Source organism: Haliotis cracherodii, unplaced genomic scaffold (genome assembly GCF_022045235.1).
Source record: "Haliotis cracherodii isolate W230 unplaced genomic scaffold, xgHalCrac1.p SCAF_3, whole genome shotgun sequence".
Classification (NCBI taxonomy): domain Eukaryota; kingdom Metazoa; phylum Mollusca; class Gastropoda; order Lepetellida; family Haliotidae; genus Haliotis; species Haliotis cracherodii.
This window is the reverse complement of record NW_027266286.1, coordinates 69,163,726-69,184,742: the sequence shown is the minus strand read 5'-3', so window position 1 is coordinate 69,184,742 and position 21,017 is coordinate 69,163,726. Positions and strand designations below refer to the sequence as shown.

Sequence of the window (21,017 nt, the reverse complement as noted above, 5' to 3'; positions counted from 1 at the left end):
TTATGCGCCCAGCTATGACTGGAGGGGGAATTTATCATAACGAATATTACAAAAACAGATGGTTTTAGTTCCAGAGGAAGGATTAATATGGGTAATTTGTTTTGGGATATCATTTATCAGTATTTGGAAACTTGTGAAGATCCGGGGTAGAATAGGTCTTCATCAAGCTTGACAATGCTTGTCGTAACAGGCGACTAACGGATCAGGTGGCTGATGCATGTCATCGTATCCCAGTTGCGTGGATCGATGCTCATGATGTCAATCACTGGAGTTTTGGGTCCAGACTCATATAGCTGGAATATTGTGCGGCGTTAAAAAACAAAGAAACAAACAAACAAACGTAATGAGTTTTAGGTCTTTTAATGTTTCATTCATTTCATCCCGTATTGCCCTGACTTTAACCCCTGATCTATCAGTAAATGTGCTCGGTACGACCAGTTTAAGCTTTGCCTTCGTCCTTGATTACATTGACACTGCGTGAAACCCAACTCACACACTATTTATTTGGTGACATTATTAGCAGTTATGACGCACATGTAGATTCTGGTTTCCGTGTGACCATCACAGCAGTGGACAAGGCAGGTGGTGGTCACAGCCGTGAGGGCCACGACTTCTACGAACATTCTCCACCAACAGAAATCGCCTTCTCACACATATAGTCTTCGCTTGAATCGCACTTTTCACTCTTCCAGGATTCTTCGTCCTTATCCACCAGCATACAGTCTTTGCCATCTTTAGGTTCATCATCTTCCCATGCTTCGTAGCCTAGAGGGGTTCCATTGTTCCAGTACCAAGTCTCGTTCACCTTACGGCCGCCGGTCATGATGTGTTTGCCTGGAATGCAAAAGAAAGTATACACCGAAGTCTTGAAAATTGGATTTGACCAAAAGTTACAAACGTTATCAAATCGTTACAAGACATTCGCCAAAACACTGTGCACCTATATAGCGACGTGCATGCACTTGTGTGTGTGGCCGCTTGTATTGTTTGTACCACCTCTGACTGATGCCGATTTATAGTGCTAGCCGCAGTTAAACATGAATTCCCCACTCAGACACAGTATACTGACTCCGAGCCGACCAGTCCACGCTTGAGCCCCGCAATGCCGAGCGCGAGACAGGGTAACAACAAGTACCATCTTTTGGTATGACGCGGCCGGGCATCAAACCCCAGACATTCCGCTCTGGACGTTCTGCCACTAGACCGGCCTAGATTTTTAAGAACGAATCATACTATTTCAGTGAAATAGAGTCGAGGCATGGATTATATTCAAAGTTGATAGTGTATTGGTTATCCAAGCACTAAAATTGGTAAAAGTCCAGCTATGACGATGGCCTGTAAACAATCCAGTCAAGATCAAATAAACCAGTGTTTGAAAGTATGAGCAACGCTCAACGCCATCGCGAGAACGGAGTCACAAAATCAACCATCACCGCGCCTGACCATCCGATCCATGTATTCACCACTCACGACCAGCATAGGTCGACAGGGATCGAACTGAGCAGGAACCTCCTTTGGGGACACGCTTGTTTACTCTCTCGAGCTTCACGACTTTACGAAAAGTTATTTTACACGTCGACACAAATCTCATTTAATTTCAGATATAAATCATATTCAGAATTTATCTGTGTGTTGCAATCCAGTTTTGTTTGTTTGTTTGTTTTGTAACGCCGCACTCAGCAATATCCAAGCTACATGACGGCGGCCTGGACCAAACAATCCAGTGATTGACATCATGAGCATCGATCTACGCAATTGGGATACGATGATATTCATCAACCATGTCAGCGAGCCTGACCACCCGATCCCGTTAGTCGCCTCTTACGACAAGCATAGTCGCCTTTAATGGCAAGCTTGGTTTGCTGAAGACCTATAATTCTACCCCGATTCTTCACATGTCGTATTGCAATCCACATCAAACAGATAATGGTATAAATGGAACCCGCTGCTCTGCTAATGTTTTCGTTTTCATGAACATTACATGTATACAGCATTCACCACATGACAGAAAAGCAGCTTTCCGCTGTGCCAGTAAATCTATCATGCAACCTTAGAAACATGTTATTTGCAGAACAAAGGTTCCTTGATCCTTTGTATCAGTGAACAATGAATGCTGTGAAAAATTGAAAAATATCTTTAGGACATCAACATCTTCAAGTAGTTTTTAAACATCTGTATGAAAAATGATTTTTGCAATATATGATGCCCGCAAAAGCAAATATGTCGCACTACATCCGTAATTCTTTTGTGGAGATTTGCTAGATTCAGTTAGAAGACATCCGAATTTACTTTCACTTTGTGTAACTTACCCAGACTTATTTCCGTTTTTCAAAAAGTCTGTGTATTTAAACTTTTCGACCCCTGTTGCCAATGAGGTATATGGTTTACATTTTCACGATTTGATGGAATCTTGATTGTTGCGTTTACTTGAGTGAGTTACAAGTTCAGTAAAATCATATCTTTCACGCCGATACGATATCAATCTGCTTCTTATGAGGTAATCAGCTGCGAAGAGTCTTCTGAATTTTCGGTACCAGTGAGAGAAGCATTGAGAGCAACATATCTGATTTCTGTATCTCAAGAACGAACATAATCGAATCGTATGATCATGGAGCATGCGTCGAACTGATTAACTGCGCTCTTATTAACCTGATTTTAAGCTTGTTATTTAACAGGCATGTAAACAATAAGCTCCAATAGGCATTATATCAATAGCATTGTGCTTTTTACTTGTAATGAACATTTACATGGGGAAAGGTTAATTATGACGAGTCTTACCGTGAATGTTGGCGAAATGGTGTATGAAGTGTTGTCTGTCTGGACTGTCAACTCGAAGCAATGTAGAATTCTCGCTTTGGCATGTTTCCTCTGCATCAGAGAACACCTGGCCATGGGTGTGGTATTTGAAACACAGTTGTGTTGCCTTGTGGTACCTCCACCCATGTGATGCATCACAGGACGCTAAAAGGTACACAAGCGTGAATACAAATACAACAAGCATGAAATAATCATATCCCGCTAATATGACATGGCCGGTTTTGTGCAAGGCAAGAAATATTGTGCGGTTTTCAAGATCTGCTTTGGAAACGAGCATTACCGCCATTTTGAGTCTAAGTCAAAGTCGTTGGTATGGAAAGTCGAAAAAGTCCCTTACTATCAAAAGGCACCAGTTTACCACTTGACCTACGATGGGCGTTCAATAGGTTTTGCAACTCCAATATAAGACCAAGTCGCGCAATACACTTATACCATTTGTCCTTCAAACGTTTAAAACCGCTTTTATAGAAATCCGCAGACTGACCCTCTAACCACGCCTCTGTGGCAGCCTTTATGTCCTCGTCTTCGTGGGAACTTCTTCCACGTAGGGGATTTCATTTGCCGGAACAGGAAATAGTCACTAGGGGCTAAGTCTGGGATGTAGGTTGGGTGAATACCACGTGCTAACATCCCACGGCGTTGCTGGCGAATAGATTTTCCCAATTCTTTCATTACATTAGCATAATACTGTCCATTGATTGTAGTTTTTGGTGGCATGTAATCAATCAGTAATATAGCTCTTGCATCCCAAAATATGGTGGCCATTACCTTGCCAACCGAGGGTTGAATGCGTAACGTCCTCGTAGGCGGAAAATTGGCGTGCTTCCATTGCATGGATTCCAATTTGGTTGCTGGGTCCCAGTGGTGGATCCATGTTTCATCACCTGTCACTAGACGATAAAGAAACCCGGCTTCATCGGCACTATAGAGATCCAGGAGGTCTCGACAACTTTCAGTTCTCTGATGGCGATCTTGAGCTCTGAGGTTTTTAGGTGCTAATCTTGCAGATACCTTGCACATAACAAGATGCTCATGAATAATGGTTACAACAGTTCCAACTGATATTTGGAATTCCCTAGAAAGTTCAGATACTTTCACTCGTCGGACAGACAAAATTCTATAGCAGCAGTGGTTTCCGGTTGGGTGGCATCTGAAGGCCTGTCTGACCTTGGGTCATCGTCTATGGACTCCCTGTCCCTTTTAAACTGTAGAGACCAACGGCAAACTGTGGAATAGTCAGGAGCATCCTTACCCATCACTTTACACATAGGATCATGGATTTCTTTTGCTTTGCATCCCTCCTTGGTTAGGAACTTTATTACAGCGGGTTGTTAATGTTTGAGAGAATCCATGATTGTGACCACCCTTAGGTCAATGAAGCCATCACATCTAACTTATTGTTGTGTCTGGAACTTGTTATGACACGTGTCAAACTAATGTTATGACTGGTGTCACACCTGCCACTAGTTGACATTGTTTGTGTAAACACCAAATGCCCAAGTTGCAAAACTTATTGAACGCCCCCTCGTATCCATGTGAAGGTTTGGTTAAGATATCTCTCATGTTTCTTCTTAGTTCTGCTCAGGAAACGAAACGTGACGGACGGACAATAAACAGTCCTATATCCCCAATACACTTCGTGGCGGGGTATACAAATAATACCATGGCACTGAAGCGCACCTGAATATGTGTGTTAACTGATAAAGTTACAGATGACAGACACTTGACAAAACCATTTTCACAGTTAATCCCCATATAAAATGGGCAAGAGACGCTTCTTTTAACAGAGATTTCTTATGATTATTAAAAGAGTTAGGTCTCTATTATTTCATTCGCTTGTCTTTATACTGTCTACCCTGAGGGAAATAACCTATGGCCCCCTGTCAATCAAACTCATGCATGCGCCTTGACAATGTACACAACTGCAGTATCTCACGTTTTTAACCCTGATTTAGTAGTACTGGAACCGGTTTGCTCATCAAGCATAGATAATAACATTGCAAGTTTTTTTACATGATCAAGTAGCAAGTAGTGTCTGTTGTATATTTTGTTGTATTTTTCTACATGACTATTTGAACGGCCCATCATAAAAGCAGTCTTCTGATAGCCAACAAAATTAACACAAGACTTCATTTTTCTATTTTTTTAGAAAGTTTGGAATGAGATATTTAAACTTGATAAAATTATATATATTATTTATATATAATAATATCACAACTTGAACATACTATGAAGGAACACGCATTCGAAATTTCATGATTAGCTCATTATCCCCGTTTTTACTGACACAAAAGCGCAAAACCATTTCGATAATCAAAAAAACATTTACTAATGGAGAGTCTGTTGTCGTCCGTACCATAACTTCCTGGTAAATAATTTGCGTAAAATCCCTACGCAGTATTTACACATTATGCACACCTGTTGTTCCGTTTATACATTCATATGCAAACGCAAAAAATATTAGAGTCAATTCTTAAGTAAACGAACATACATAAGTACATTAGTTAATCCGGAATCAGTTTGTCAATCCGTTTTCAGAGGAAAGGAACCGGTTGAACGGTCTTTCATTCACGTAACAGTTACAATTCTCCCTAGAAAACCCAGATGTATGTTATTTAGATTATAAACAAAAGCACAAAACTTACCCGGAGTCCATTCAAAGTACTTGATATCAGCAGCCGACGTTGATAACATATCTTCATATTTGTCCAGGGAATAGAGAAAGTAGCTGTGGTAGCACACGCTGTCGTCGTAGTTGTAGAAGAAAGAAGCACAGCTAGGGCTGATGTAGCAGGAGGAGACGCACTGGGTGAGAGATGCCGTTGTTCCCGGAACAGGAGTTGTCAAGAATAACTTGGTGTAGACCAGTGTCAGAGCCAGGGGTGAGCCCATTTCTCAAGTGAATTTAACAAAGACCCGCTTCGAGAAAGGTAAAGCAGCAGTAACCGCCGACATGAAACTTCAAACCGTATGTGTGAAACGAATTGATCAAGATCTTACCTTGAGTCCTCTGTCAGATCACGTGATCGTGTGTTGACTTAGTGTCGTTGCAAAACATTGATAATGAAATATCCATCTTAGGGATGCCACGTGGGACACAGGTTGAGTGATTAACATGTTTACCATTAGAGGAGCATTGTAGGAAAACATGACTGATAAACTTATTGGACGTTCATCACGAAAACTGCATTGTTATTACAAGCAAGCTATCTATCGATTCAATTTCGGAAACAGCTTGATTGAATTGGGTGTGATTCCAGTTAACAGTGCCTCGATTAAGTCGTGATTTGTTAATGAAATAGTTCAATGTTGTTATAAAAAGGGCGCAGCGAGATAAATTGACCAATGATCATGGGTGGTATCATGAACCGTAGATTCAGTAGCGTCGCACAATAGATACTAATCTCACGTGAAACACACATACTTATCTACATCGAAAGCATCATCCTGAAAGAATGGGATCAATACGAAACAAAAACAAATTTTATCTTCGATAGCTTTAGCCTCACACTTTCATTAGCTGTAAAAGTACGTAATTTACTTGATGGATTTGTACCTCTGAACGAATTAATTTCTTAAACTGGATTTCTTAAGACGGAAACATTCTCAGCCTGTCGATGGGTTTGAAATGTTTTTGAGTTACAGTCAAATTTACTTTCAATACACATGGGGCACGTAGGCATGCAACTTTGAAATTTTGCGAAAGTCTACAAAACCATTCCGTCTTCACAGTGTGGTATTCACACATGCCTTTTCACGAACAACCGGTGTCATTAATGATTTTCAGTAATCCATCCTTTTAATTTTCACTGCTAATGTGTCTTTGGACGCCCAAGGGAATCGTTTTTTACGGGTAATCAAGGGAGGGTAATCTGGCGTTGACGTTTTAGGCTATATTTATATTTACATACGTGTTGTATTGAACACTTCTTAAACTATAAATCACAACCAATACAATAGCATTACATGCTTGCAATGATAAGAGTCAATTTACTCAACACATTAATGAGATAAATGGACACTGGGGTTTTATCCCTAAAAACTGGTAAGGCTAAATGCAAACTTAGCCTTTGACTAAAAACGGAAATACTCAAGTAACTTAAGGTACTAGACCAAGAGAAGTTCTTGACTTCTAACAATAAAAAGGAACTTGATCTAGACTACATAACACAGAGTAAATTAGTTATTAACGGGTCACTATAAAAAGGGGCATATAAAATATGATACCATAGCCAATAAGTTTGGCACAGTTATACCAGGAGTAAGGCAGTAGAAGACAAAAACTGTCCCATAATTACCTGCTGGCGAAACTAAGTTTCAACCTGACAACCCAGTAATAGTAGGACCGGTGAAAGGTCTAGCGATTCCTGACAATTATTACCCACGGGAGCTCAGAGTTTCTTAAACGAATCGCGCGTTCCTCAGTAAAGACAACCTCCCTTTGATAGCCCGCAGAACTGTAAAAACGCCGAATCGAACAGAACTGTGCTTCTTTAAGTGGGAAAACACGAAAAGCATGTTTTAGCCCCTTAATGCCGAGCGCCAGACAGGGCATACCATCATAACAGCAAGTACCATCTTTTGACGTCTTTTGGTATGGGGGGCACTAGTGAGAGCGGAAGATGGTACTTGCTGTTACTCTGTCTGTTGCTCGGCATGGAGGGGCTAAAGCAAGGACTGGTCGGCTCGGAGTCTGTATACTACTGTGTCTGAGTGGGCTATTCATGTTAAACTGCGGCATAGTATCTCAGTTGGCTAGCACTATAAAATTGGCATCAGTCCGGACTAGTACAAACAGCCATACACGCGTACGTGCATACACGTCGCTATATAAGTGTGCAGTGTTTTGGCGATTGTCTTTATCCTTGTAACGATCTGATAACGTTTGTAACTTTTGCTAAAATCCAATTTTCAAGATTTAAGTGTATACACACACGTTTTATACGTGCAATAACCTTGGAAGCGACGTTAAATCCCATTTCACGTCACCTCACCTCCTAAATGGATGTTTGCCTGTTTTTTAACGACACTGTTTACATGCTAACACATATAAATCTGTACTTAAATAAGACCGTCTCTGTGGTAGAGCCTCCGCTTGGAGAGCGGAAGGTCCGGGGTTCGATACTCGGCCGTGTCATACCAAAAGGCGTTAAAAGATGGTAAATGTTGTTAACCTGTCTGGCGCCTGTCATTAAGGGGCTAAAGCAAGGACCGGTCGACTCGGAGACAGTATGCTGTGTCTGAGTGGGGTATTCATGTTAAAATGCGGGTATTAGCTCAGTGTGCTAGCACAATAAATTGACATCAGTCCGGACTAGTACAAGCAGCCACACACACGCAGCCACACACACACACACACACACACACACACACACACACACACACGCACGTCGTTATAAGTGCAATGATCTTGGACGCGAGGTTAAACCCAATTTCACCTCATCTCACACCTAATAACACACAAGGAATAGTTCACCATATGAGAAGTAGCACAGGGCCACGAAAAGGATGAAATGGAACTCGAGTAGAGAGATTACACACGACATAGAGTCCCTAGAAGATAACCTTTCAGTTGACAAAGCCTGAAATAATAGGTAATGTGGATGAACGATCGACGGGTAAAGGTTGTTAAACGAGCCCGTGAATGTGAGTTTTAGTTGGTACTACTGTAAACATAGGTCTTTGAAAGGAATTTAGAAGTGATGCACATAAGGAAGAGAATATATGGATGTCAACTACTTTATTATGAGGAACACAACGTTTCGGAGTATCTGCTTACACCTTCATCACCTGATGAAGGAGTCAGCATATACTCTGAAACGTTGTGTTCCTCGTGATGAAGGAGTAAGCATATATCCCGAAACGTTGTGTTCCTCATAATTAAGAAGTTGACATCCATATATTCTCTTCCTTACTGTAAACATAATTCATTTAGGTAGGCCAATTCCGACAGACCAACACAGAGCAATGCAGCCCAGAGCTCCTTGCACTCCACAACTCGGATGAACAAAGGTTTGCATCATGTTTGTTAACGGGATCCAGAGACCATCTGAATCAATACTTCAGAAACATCAAACATCTTCTCCACCTTAGAAATCTCGGACTCAACGCTCAACTTGGAAGATTTGGGCCAAAGTATTATGGGATTGGGTGGGATGTTATTGATAGATTACTGCACGCAGAACCCCAATGACAGGTATTATTTCAAAATATTGATTGAATTGAAGAAAGCTATTCGTACAATGTGCAGGGGAATGTTGACATAGGTGGTTCTGCTGTTGTAAGACAATTATTCTTTGAACAGTTAATCCATTAGCACGTTCACCGAAAAAAATACCATGTATCTGATGTAAATCCCTCCCGCTGTGATAGGGACGTCAATTCAACGGATTCCATATGAATTGGTTGTTGTGATGAGAAACCTCAGAATCGAGTATTTACCAAATCCAGGATATCCTCTGGTATATTGTAATGAGCTTAAACTGAGGCGATTAAAATGAAGAATGTGACGCAACAAGGCACAACAAAGACATATTTTTAATAATTCCACTGTGCAGTGTCGTGAGTTTATTTGTTGGTGATTTTTTCACTACGCTTCAGTAATATGGTTCTGAGACTCCCGAAAACTGTGAACGCTTTTTAAAATCTAATTTAAAAATCTGCAATTGAGACATTAAACCCCCCCGTAAAAATCCTTCTTTGTGGACTGTGTGGACTTTGCACTCGCAATTTTGAACCATGCGTTCCCTTGGGTTTTTATTGTTTGTTTTGCGACCGCCTCTGGTCAAGTACTAGGGCGTCTGCCCGGAGACCGGAGAGCGGAAGGGTTCGACGCCTCATACCAAAAGACGTTAAAAGATGATACTTGTTGCCCTGCATTAAGGATAAAACCAAGGACGGGTCGGCTCGGATTATACCGTGTCTGAGTTTGGTATTCATGTTAAACTGCGGCATGGTATCTCAATGTGCCAGCACTAGCAACCCCGTCCCCATCCAACCCCCTCCCCCACCCCCGCACACAAATTGCATGCCCGTTGCTTTCACCTTATCCCACTGTTTGTAACAGATGAACAATGGACTTGCCTTTGCATGTGTTTGTTTTGGGTGCCATCCGTAAACAGGATAAGCTCACCTTTTTAGCGAACAAGTGGTATCAACAGTATTTGATAGTGATTCATTAACACATGCTTATGACATAGTCGGAGTCGTGCAATGGCCTATGGTTTTAATAAAGACTTCTTATGATTTTAGGAAGAGGGTTTCTCGCTTCTATTTTTCAAAAGTGAAAATAAATTTGAAAAATAAATTGTATCCGTGTTCTCCAGCATTACTATCCACAAAGCAACTATCCACATCATCGAAGCGTTATGACACCTATTTCTCTTACCTTAATCACAAGGCTCCCATAGTGGTGGGCGCTTTCGGATTGTATTGGGAATATAAGCTATTGGGGACCTATTACTAACCGATAGCTGCCTAGATTCTTCATGGTAGACTGTTGTCACTGCACTTCTTTAGGTGGCAATTCAATTATTCTTTTCTCATCTATACGACGGGCAAAAATGGGGCATCAGTCACCTGATGAAGGAGTAAGCATATCATAGACTCTGAAACGTTGTGTTCCTCATAATAAAGACGTTGACATCCCATAAATTCTCTCCCTTATGTGTATCACTTCTAAATGCCGTTCCGAGACTCGAGTTGTATTTTTACCAACTTATAACACTGCGATAGAATAAATATGTTTCCATGCTATCTATACACCCTGTGGATGAACAACTGGTGAACAAACTGTTTGTGTATTGGGGCACACATATATTGATATGGGATCACTGAAAATTACAACTCATCCTCGCCTCATGTGATGAGAATAATTCGCTTCCAAAACTCCAAAGGGTCTCTTTACAAATGCGCCTTGATCAGTCCTTGAAAAAGAGGAAAGTCATCCACAATTTCAATCCAAGAAACCAACATGCAATTCAAGTCGCACAAAAAAAGAAACAAAACTGTTTACATGTTGAGAGGTATATAGCGCTTATTGGTAGTCTGAAATTCGTGTTTTCAAATCTTGTTTCATCGAGGTGGAGATATGCTTGAAAATAAAGAATTAATCGTGTTCCACATCCAACAAGCAATTTATATTATGCGCTTTACCGATGTGCCTTCTGTGGTTGTCAGAAGTGTTGAAAGAACCTTTAGAAACTACCATGTGTCTTGAAGCAATAACTTTTCATTTCAGTCTTCGTTCCAGTCTGTAAACAAAATACACAATCCATGAAAACTACAGAAACAGGTGCAAAGCTGAGAATGCATTAAAGGTGTTACGTGACATTTACTATTTTTCCTAAAATGTTTAAACGCTTCATACGTTTTCAGGAATGGACAGTTGGTTGTCAATTACCTATTTTCTTGAACCAACATTTCAATGAATTAACACTTTTAATTTGAACGCTCAAGTGATCTATTTTTTTTCTCGTAATTTCGATTATGTATTCGTAATTTTAATTATTGTCTGGTTATTTTCTCATTATTTCAAGTATATTTAACAAAAACCTCGAAATTTCGAGTTTATCCTTGTTACTTCGATTATTTTCTCGAAATAATGAGTAACTAATCGAAATAACGAGAAACTAATCGAAAATGAGATAAAAGCCTCGAAATTTCGAGTTTTTTAAATAACTACAAATGATGAGAAAATATTCAAACAACAAGAAAACAATGTCTTTTAAAAATGTTTAAAGCTACCAAAGGCTTTCGTAACACGAGACAGTTCGGTGTGAAATTAATTAACGAATTTACAAACAACGAGTGAGTGAGTGATTACTTAAATCACGTTGATGTTGGAGACAACTCTCTGATCGATATAAAGAAAGAGACGCAGTCCTAATAGTGTTGCCAAATTGCTGCTAAATGTTAGCAGATGGTTAGAGATTGATCGTAGCAAATATGAAGTTGACTCTCATACCATTGACCGATTTCTTGACGAATGAAGATGAATTGTTTTACATCGGCACCCACTTGCATCATGCCTAAATCTTGTGAACAATGATTTATCGGAAATCGTAATGAGACATCCAGGCAATCCACTTCTCATGCAAAATGTGTACAGCAGCCAGGTTCGAGACGTCAGAAGTTGAATGACAGCAATGTTCGACCAAATCAAATTGTGTGTATGGAACGCTCTGAGCCTAACTACGAAGGATATATAGTACCCTGAACAGTTTGCATGTACAATACTTTCTATGTTTACAGACTGAATGTGAACCAAATACATTCTGTTGGTGGAACTGGACATCAGGTATCGCCAACTGAAATGGCCCACTCCCAAATCTATCCATGCGGACATGGTGTCAACTTCAGAGGGGAAGATAGCCTCAAAGATGATGCAAGAATCAGGAAGACCAACTGCCACCACAAAGGAAAATGTTGATAGAATACATATGGTTATGTTCTGTCGACGACTCGTCACCCGTCACATATTCAAGGCATTGGGCACCTCTCATGCGAGAGTTGAGAACATTTGGAGAAATGAACTACGCCAAGTTCAGCTCGTTGTTTTCCAATGCTTCTGGTCACAAACGCTTCATCTCTCGTGAAGAAATCCGTCGTTTTGAAGTTGACCCTGTCGAATTTGTTTTTCGACTTGTAACCGGGGTTTGTTTGTTTGTTTGTTTGTTGTTTTACGCCGCACTCAGCAATATTCCAGTTATATGACGGCGGTCTGTAAATAATCGAGTCTGGGCCAGACAATCCAGTGATAAACATCATGAGCATCGATCCACGAAATTGGGATCGATGACATGCATCAACCAAGTCAGCGAGCCTGACCACCCGATCCCGTTAGTCGCCTTTTACGACAAGCATAGTCGCCTTTTACAGCAAGCATGGTTTGCTGAAGACCTATTCTACCCCTGATCTTCACGGGTCTGTAACCATGGATCAGCCAGAGACTGAAACACAGTCAAAGCAGTTAAAACATAAAGCGGCTCTTCTCCGAAGAAGACAAAGTCTGTTCTATCCTGAGATCCCAAAGTAATCCTACCGTGGACTACCTCCCAAAAAAGTCCGACCATTAATGACCGAATTTGCGTAGGCCACTGCGTGAGAATATCAAGGCTAAACGTCGTGGAAAACTCACTATAGGTGTATTGTTCCACCAGTACTGTACAATTGTACACAAGTCTGGTGTCGCCATGGATGCAGTGCATGATTGTGGATTTGAACACTTTGAACATTCTCCGTATTCACCAGACCTGGCACCGTCAGACTTCCATCTCTTAACGAGAGAACTGTCTGGCAGTCACTGTACAAATGATTGAAGTCCTTCCGTTCTGGAGGACGTTTTACACCACGAGGAGACATCTACACCAGTGGGATCCAGGCGCTCCTACATATTGGCAGATGTATGTGGACCTCTTAGGGGATTACGTTGCAAAATAATTAGCATCCTACTCCATCAACGCAGTCTATCATAGTTAGAGGGGGCACAGGTGGCCAAGTCGTCTAAGGCGCCGCGATTCGCTCTGCAGAGTTTCGTCCCTTGGACATGCCAGAAACCTATGATTGTGGGTTCGAATCCCGGTTCGCCCCGATTATGTTTCTAGGTTTGTCACTATACAAATGATTGAAGTCATTCCGTTCCCGAGGACGTTTTACACCACGAGGAGACATCTACACCAGTGGGATCCAGGCGCTCCTACATATTGGCAGATGTATGTGGACCTCTTAGGGGATTACGTTGCAAAATAATTAGCATCCTACTCCATCAACGCAGTCTATCATAGTTAGAGGGGGCACGGGTGGCCAAGTCGTCTAAGGCGCCGCGATTCGCTCTGCAGAGTTTCGTCCCTTGGACATGCCAGAAACCTATGATTGTGGGTTCGAATCCCGGTTCGCCCCGATTATGTTTCTAGATTTGTCAGCACCATACCCTTGCTCGTGGGTTTGACCGAAGTGGTAAACATCTGAGACCTGCACCACCTCGGGCTTTCCTCCCACATTAAGCTGACACGTCGTGATATAACATAAAAGCGGCGTTAAACCCAACTCACACACTATCATAGTTAGAACTTTTCTGTTACCCGTCGTCGCAGCCGATATCTTCTCAAATAGATTCAGTTAAGACTTTTATGGGACAAATTGGGTGTAAAAAACCTAAAACATGTTGACTGTAATTATGAATGTACAGTAAACTACGGTTATAACGAACTCAAAGGGACTACTAATTTTAGTTCGTTATAACCGTAATTCGTTATAAGCATATATACAGCATAACTACAGCATGTAGTCAGGACTTAAAAGTTAGTTCGTTATATCCGTTAGTTCGTTACAAGCGTGTTCGTTATAACCATAGTTTACTGTATATCTAATAATATTTGCATCACATGTTTGTTGCTATATAAGTGCAGTAATTTTGAAAGCGACATTATACCCATTTCACCTCACGTGTGTATTATGGGCCTGGGGCCTTAAGTAAGGTGTTTTCGGAAAAGGGGGCGGGGGACAATTGGAGCTGCTATCTACGGCCTTGTTATTGATTACCGGATGGGTGAATGACTTGGGCTTTACCTGACTCCTATTCCAGGCATACCACGGCTGGGAACACCCAATGCTCTGTGTCTCGTTTGACATTTGTTTGTGGCACATGGCCCTGCGACGTCAAAGTGTAATACATGCATTAAAGTGTTACATTACCTTTGGAGTTGCTTTGTGAGATTGTAGTTCATTTCATTGACTTTCATCAGCTGTTTCCGCAGGATCTGTATTTCCTTGTTCTTTTCCTTGACCACTTCATCAAGGAAACACGCCTGTTCGTAACACAACGTAGATACTAGCATGTCTCGATCTGGAAACTGAGGCTTCTTCCACTTGAACTGTGCGTGTCTGAAAGAAGGTAGCTCAAGGCAGTGAATACAGTGATTGATAACATGAGCAATGTACCGCGCCCTCGAGAAACCATGGCGCGCAGTCATCTGCGTCTGACCACCCGATCCATGAAGTGTTTACATGACTAGATAATACAGGAAGGTGTACCTATTGCGCATTTGAAGACAGATCTTTCATGTTTATTATCATAACCTTCAACATGTGGTGCAGATATAAAAACAAATATAGACATGGCACAAACAGTGTAAATATTAGAAAACAATTAGTTACTGACATTCGATCTTACCTCGCCAATTTTTATGAAGAACAAATTATGACGAAAATCAATACTTAACAATAGCCATCTTTTATTCTCAGTATATGAACATAACGGAAAATAAACCACCAGACCTTAAAATCTGTTGGTATAAATTTTCAGAATGAATATTTCACCTTTGAAACCAACGCACGTTCAGCGATGATATTTGTAAAATTTAATGTTTGGCAAAGTATAACTTCGGATTGAAAAGTTCCCTCGAGTTAATATAGTTTTATGCGATTTCAGATCTCCTAATCTTAACACAGTCCCTATCGTCACTACACACACAATATTTGGGGCACTTTCCTCCATCCCCTGCGAAAACATATGGTCACTTTGCGGTGTAGTCGCTATTTGTAACCAACAAATCAAGATAGAGAAGCCATCGGGAGTTCCCACCAATGAGCGCTCGGCTTGCATCGCACAAAATACAGTGTTTCTCGCTTGACAGAAGTGCAACATAAGCCCTGGCCTCGTGACTCTCTGCTCTACGCTTTTCACGCGTACAGGTTCGCACAAAATTCATGCATAGAGTACGGTTCGTTTGAATTGCATATGTAATAAACGGCCTCTTTTCGTTCGTTTACAACGCAAAACGGCGCAGTGTACTGATGGATGATGAATTAACGCAGTGTATATTAAGTATACTGGCGATATATAGTCACTGGTACCTGGCAAACAGAGGAGTACTATAAACAATTGACAATATCTCCGTCCTGAACTTATATTCACACAAACAAAATCCGCAGTGGAAAGGTTGGTGTAAGAACAGTATCATGAGCTATTCTTTATCAAGCCTTATTGAGGCTATGTCACGTTTTAAAGTTTATTTAAAAACTTCAAAAGCAATCATGTCATGACATAGCCCTTCAACTGCCACAGATGTAGAATCACTGGCCTGGAGCATATTTACTTGCATCTGACTAGCAGGCCAGCGTATCAGTCTATAATTCACAGCGCGTCAGTATGTAAATGTATTGCTATTGATTATCATCTGATCTCCTGTCGTTGATACCATGTCCATGAGTGAGTGAGTGAGTGAGTGAGTGAGTGAGTGAGTCTGGTTTAACGCCGCTTTTAACAGTATTCCAGTCATATCAAGGCGTGTCAGCTTAGTGTGGGAGGAAAGCCCGAAGTGATGCAGGTCTCAGACGTTTACCACTTCGGTGAAACCCACGAGCACGGGTATGGTGCTGACAAACCTAGAAACATAATCGGGGCGAACCGGGATTCAAACCCACAATCATAGGTTTCTGGCGTGCCCAATGGACGCAACTCTGCACAGCGAATCGCGGCGCCTTAGACGACTGGGCCACCCGTGCCCCCCATGTCCATGATCGTCGTTGGACACGTAACCATTGCTATACAAAATGATGACGAATTATCTACGAATCGCCATGCAGTTTGACAAATTACTGACGCAACGTAAAGTTATAACTCACATACCTTTCATCTTTGTGAGAATGGACACAAAAGTACCGCCTGTCCTCCATGTTAATGTCCCTGAAAGGGTACGTGCTGCCCTCGTGATCGGACATTTTCTGCAATATTTGTGATCGCGCTTCAGAAGTAGGTCAATAATAATAATAGGTGAGGTGAAATGGGGTTTAACGTCGCGTCCAAGATTGTTGCACTTATATTGCGACGTGCATTCACGCGTGTGTGTCTGCTTGTACTAGTCCGGACTGATGCCGATTTATAGTGCTAGCCCACTGAGATACCATGCCGCAGTTTAACATGAATACCCCACTCAGATACAGTATACTGACTCCGAGCCGACCAGTCCTTGTTATAGCCGTTTAATCTTTAAACGTCTTTTGGTAGACCATGGAGGCGGTCCAATTACAACAACAACAACAATAATAATAATAATACAGAAATGTGTGTCAACCAAGTGAAGTGCTATATCAAATCGGCCTCAGTTTTTCAAGGAGAGGCTGTCTGAACGACCACTTATCGTATTTATGTGCAGTGTGTTGAGAAGGTCAGCAATCCTGCAGAGTCCTTCGCTTGGATGAGGTCGGCTGGCCATAAAAGTGAAACAGAAAGCTTTCTGTTTGCTTCTCAGGACCAGTTACGTCCCACTCGAAACCGTCAATGTGCAACAAGATGTAAATATGAAATGTAGATTATAGATTATCATCAGTGGATGCCCAGCTCTGGCAACAACACAGTATCCTAAGCGACACGATGGAGTGGGTCGATCATTTTATCACAGTCTTCACCATGCTTGTGGTTTTGACACAGAGGTCCACCCATGGTACGACCATGAATATGGAGAGGGCGTCATGGAAAATGATAAATACAAAAGTCTGGAATAGGCCCCTGTACAACCTCAGACGTATCCATGCCAACAAACCTTGTCCTTTTTGATAAATCCAATGAAATCATTTATATCATTGACTTTTCTGTCCCTTTTTACACCCATTTGATTGACAAGATTCAGGAAAAATATGGCAAATATGCAGACCTCGCTTTCGAAATGTCACGCTTGCATCCCAAGTACCAAGTTGTCCGACTCCCCATTGTTCTCGGTGCCTTAGGTTTGGTACCTCCCAATCTGTTGACTGACATTGGGAGAGTATCCTGTTAAGCTACTATGAATACAGCCCTTCTGACAACCTGGGTAATGCAGAAGGCTGCAGTGTTGGGGAGTCTTCAAATTCTCCGAAAAGTTCTGGGTGGGTTTGACTAGGCAGCGCTTCCTGGGAGAAGTCCCTTTCGCTGTCTGGGCTGCGTGTAGAGGGGGCAAGAGCCCTGAGCTGATTATGAGCCAAACCAGACTGACTGTGCCAGGACCACCCAAACCCTCTTTGCTCCATGTATTTATTTCAATCAGTAAATAATGACGATAATAATAATATTTTTGAAATAAATGAATTAAGTTTTCAGTTAATTTAAAAAATGACGAAATTTAGACTGCGATATATATATATATATATATAATCGAACCTTGCCCTTGTTTGTGATTTAGTAGCCCATCTCTGATTTTAAACTGTGTTGCCAGGTGTACACAAAGGTTCTTCAGTGAAATCACATTAATGGTGATCCTATCCAGGTGAAACTATACACATTACGAAACAACGTAGCTGTGTGAATATGTAGTAAAAGCTTGGTTTATGGATAAACGGAGTCTCACTTTTAACTTTTAAAAAAAACCCGTATTATCATGAATGTACAGGGAAACGCTAACTTACCACTGGTTAGATCCTTAAACAGATTCTTGCCACTGACACCCAGATATGTGGGCAACCCCTCCAGTAGGAATGTATATTGAGTAGTCGCAGCAATACGCTAGCGGTGCTATGCTATTTTTACCACATACATAGAATAAATGTGTGTTTCGTATGGCTGTAAACTGGGGAAATATATTGACTCACTGGTTTTCTTATCTGTACTTTACAATTAATCAAGATATCAGCGCCACCAGCTTGTGCTACTTATCAGATTTGACATTGAGCTTTGACCTCGGTGCCTTTGAGTTCTTTAAGTAATCGCTGGTAAGATTAGCCAATGACGTTAGTGAGCTAACGATTGTGATAGACACTCAGTTTGTTTTGTTTGGTTTTGACACCCCACACGGCTATCTGAAGGCGGCCTGTATAAAGTCCGATGAACTGGTGGTTGCATTATGAGGAATCAATAAAGTCACCGAGTCTGACCACCCCGTCCATGTTGTCGCCTGTGTAGATGTAGTGTGTTGGCTGGGGCCTACTCTGACCCTGGTGATTACACTGTCTCCTTATTTACATTGGAAACATCCTTCCTCTATTCTGCCAGGCAATATATAGTATATATCCATGTTTGACGGTGGCTTTTCGTTGGTGGTATATTTGTTACGGCTATTATGGTTTATTTACTGTGTTTCGGCGACTATTTTCTGCCCAGTATCATTTTCATAACATATAAATGTTTGTAATTTGTTGGTCAAATTACATTTGCAGTGTTACTTCTATCATATATTATATTTGCATGACTCCGAAACGCAAATTATTGAAATAGTTGCATTCATGGTGTGCATCATACCTTTTTATCCCCCGCCGGGCCAGAATGGCCGAAGGGGGATTATGTCGTGGCGCAGTCCGTCCGTCCGTCCGTCCGTCCATCCGTCTGTCCGTCCCACAGAGGGTACTAAGCTTGTGAAATCAACTCCTCCTACAGTTTCCAGAGAATATCCCTGAAACTCTACACACAAGATGTCGACATGTTGATGATACGCATATTGCAGTCCCGTTTCATTTCGACAAAGTTTGACAGAGTTATTGCCCCTGTTTTACAGAGCTTCATTTGCCTAATTGTGAGAGAGGTACTAAGCTTGTGAAATCAACTCCTCCTCCAGCTTTTAGAGAATATCCCTGACACTCTACACACAAGATGTCGACATGTTGATGAGACGCATATCTCAGTCCCGTTTCATTTCAACTAATTTTGACAGAGTTATTGCCCCTGTTTTACGGAGCTTCATTTGCCTAATTGTGAGAGAGGGTACTTAGCTTGTGAAATCAACTCCTCCTCAAGCTTTTAGAGAATATCCCTGAAACTCTACACACAAGATGTCGACATGTTGATGATACGCATATCTCAGTCCCGTTTCATTTCAACTAATTTTGACAGAGTTATTGCCCCTGTTTTACGGAGCTTCATTTGCCTAATTGTGAGAGAGGGTACTTAGCTTGTGAAATCAACTCCTCCCACAGTTTCAAGAGAATATCCCTGAAACTCTAAACATAAGATGTCGACATGTTGATGATACGCATATCGCAGTCCCGTTTTATTTCGACAAATTTTGACAGAGTTACTGCCCCTGTTTTACGGAGCTTCGTGAAATCTACTCCTCCACTTTCCAGAGAATATCACAATATCTAACTATAACTATAACTATAGTTAGTGTGCTTGTATAAGGCTTTATTGGGTGAGCTACATCCTTATGGCATTAGCATTCAGACTGGATTACTCCCAACACAATCTCATTAAAATCAGATCTTAGTTCTCGCTATCGCTAAACTATCTCTAAACTAAGATCTGAGGACATCCCATTACGGGTCACGTCAGAACGACCTTACGCGAATTTTGACCGACCAATGAAATGACTGACAAGATATCGACATTAGCCAATCAGAAGGCAGCTTTCTCGAGCTTTACGACACTAGTTTCAAACTGGCAACTACGCCTCGAAACATATTTTGACGTATTCTCGATTAAAAAAATTAAAGCTGATAAGAAGAACATTCTGGAATGGCTAAAAGATGGCCTAGATTGTAATGGATATAATCATAAAACCTGCAACTGTCGTTTGGAATACCCCGTGTTAAATATTTCGTGGTTGCATGATCAGAAAACACATTCCGAGTGTCACTTTCATGATCTGGTAAGCGACGTCTGACGTGACCCGTAATGGGATGTCCTCAGATCTTTGTTAAGCGATAGCGAGAACTAAGATCTGATTTTAATGAGATTGCTCCCAACAAAATGTTCTGCACAATTTGTTTCAAATGCAGTGCCATCTACTGTTGTTATTTCATAAAATAAAAAGAGAATATAAACTCATTAAAAAATTCATGCGGGGGATGTTGTGCTCTCAAAGCACTTTGTTACAAAAAACAATATCCAAGCTTGCATTGAATTTGTAAATAGATGAGTAAGTACACTTGTTCCATTTCATTGAATGTTCAAATATTAAACAATACTGTTTCTATTGAATCTTAAATGCAAACTTTGCCCGATAGTCTAAATGCTAATAATAGCTCATTATACCTACCGGACAATAATTATTGTCTTGTTTGGTTGCTGTGTAGACTGTTCTCATTAGGGTGCAATCTTTGGAGACTGTTTGAATATTTATTAGACATAGTTCGTTAAGTCATTACAAATGGAGAAAACAATTAACATTCATATTGATCGATATTGTGTTTGGAGCCGTTGTCTTTGTGCAATGCTTGAGTGACATACATATGGAATAGACGATACTTTTGTACGTATCGATTTATCTCAATTCATTTTGCCAAGTATTAAAAAG

At 41.1% G+C, this 21,017-nt stretch overlaps 2 protein-coding genes across 2 annotated transcripts; both read right to left on the bottom strand.

The window, feature by feature from the left end:
• Positions 1-386: 386 nt before the first annotated feature.
• On the bottom strand, positions 387-5,719 carry LOC139475880 (dromaiocalcin-1-like). The gene is made up of 3 exons (XM_071259091.1): positions 5,463-5,719; positions 2,779-2,961; positions 387-834 (listed from the first exon to the last, which is right to left on the bottom strand). Exons 1-3 carry the CDS (start codon positions 5,707-5,709, stop codon positions 614-616), a joined length of 651 nt encoding a protein of 216 aa, XP_071115192.1. The 5' UTR covers positions 5,710-5,719; the 3' UTR covers positions 387-613.
• A 5,328-nt stretch (positions 5,720-11,047) lies between these two features.
• On the bottom strand, positions 11,048-16,539 carry LOC139474731 (uncharacterized). The gene is made up of 3 exons (XM_071257845.1): positions 16,448-16,539; positions 14,512-14,700; positions 11,048-11,069 (listed from the first exon to the last, which is right to left on the bottom strand). The coding sequence occupies exons 1-3, from the start codon at positions 16,537-16,539 to the stop codon at positions 11,048-11,050; spliced, it is 303 nt and encodes a 100-aa protein (XP_071113946.1).
• Positions 16,540-21,017: the final 4,478 nt, after the last annotated feature.

Excerpts from the sequence above, each read along its gene's own strand:
- LOC139475880 (XM_071259091.1), bottom strand. The coding sequence starts at position 5,709 with ATGGGCTCACCCCTGGCTCTGACACTGGTCTACACCAAGTTATTCTTG. Across the intron at positions 2,962-5,462 it reads GTACTTTGAATGGACTCCGG|CGTCCTGTGATGCATCACAT; the intron begins GTAAGTTTTGTG and ends TGTACCTTTTAG. Across the intron at positions 835-2,778 it reads CCATTTCGCCAACATTCACG|GCAAACACATCATGACCGGC; the intron begins GTAAGACTCGTC and ends TTTGCATTCCAG.
- LOC139474731 (XM_071257845.1), bottom strand. The coding sequence starts at position 16,539 with ATGTCCGATCACGAGGGCAGCACGTACCCTTTCAGGGACATTAACATG. Across the intron at positions 14,701-16,447 it reads CATTCTCACAAAGATGAAAG|ACACGCACAGTTCAAGTGGA; the intron begins GTATGTGAGTTA and ends ACCTTCTTTCAG. Across the intron at positions 11,070-14,511 it reads CTCACAAAGCAACTCCAAAG|ACTGGAACGAAGACTGAAAT; the intron begins GTAATGTAACAC and ends TTTTGTTTACAG.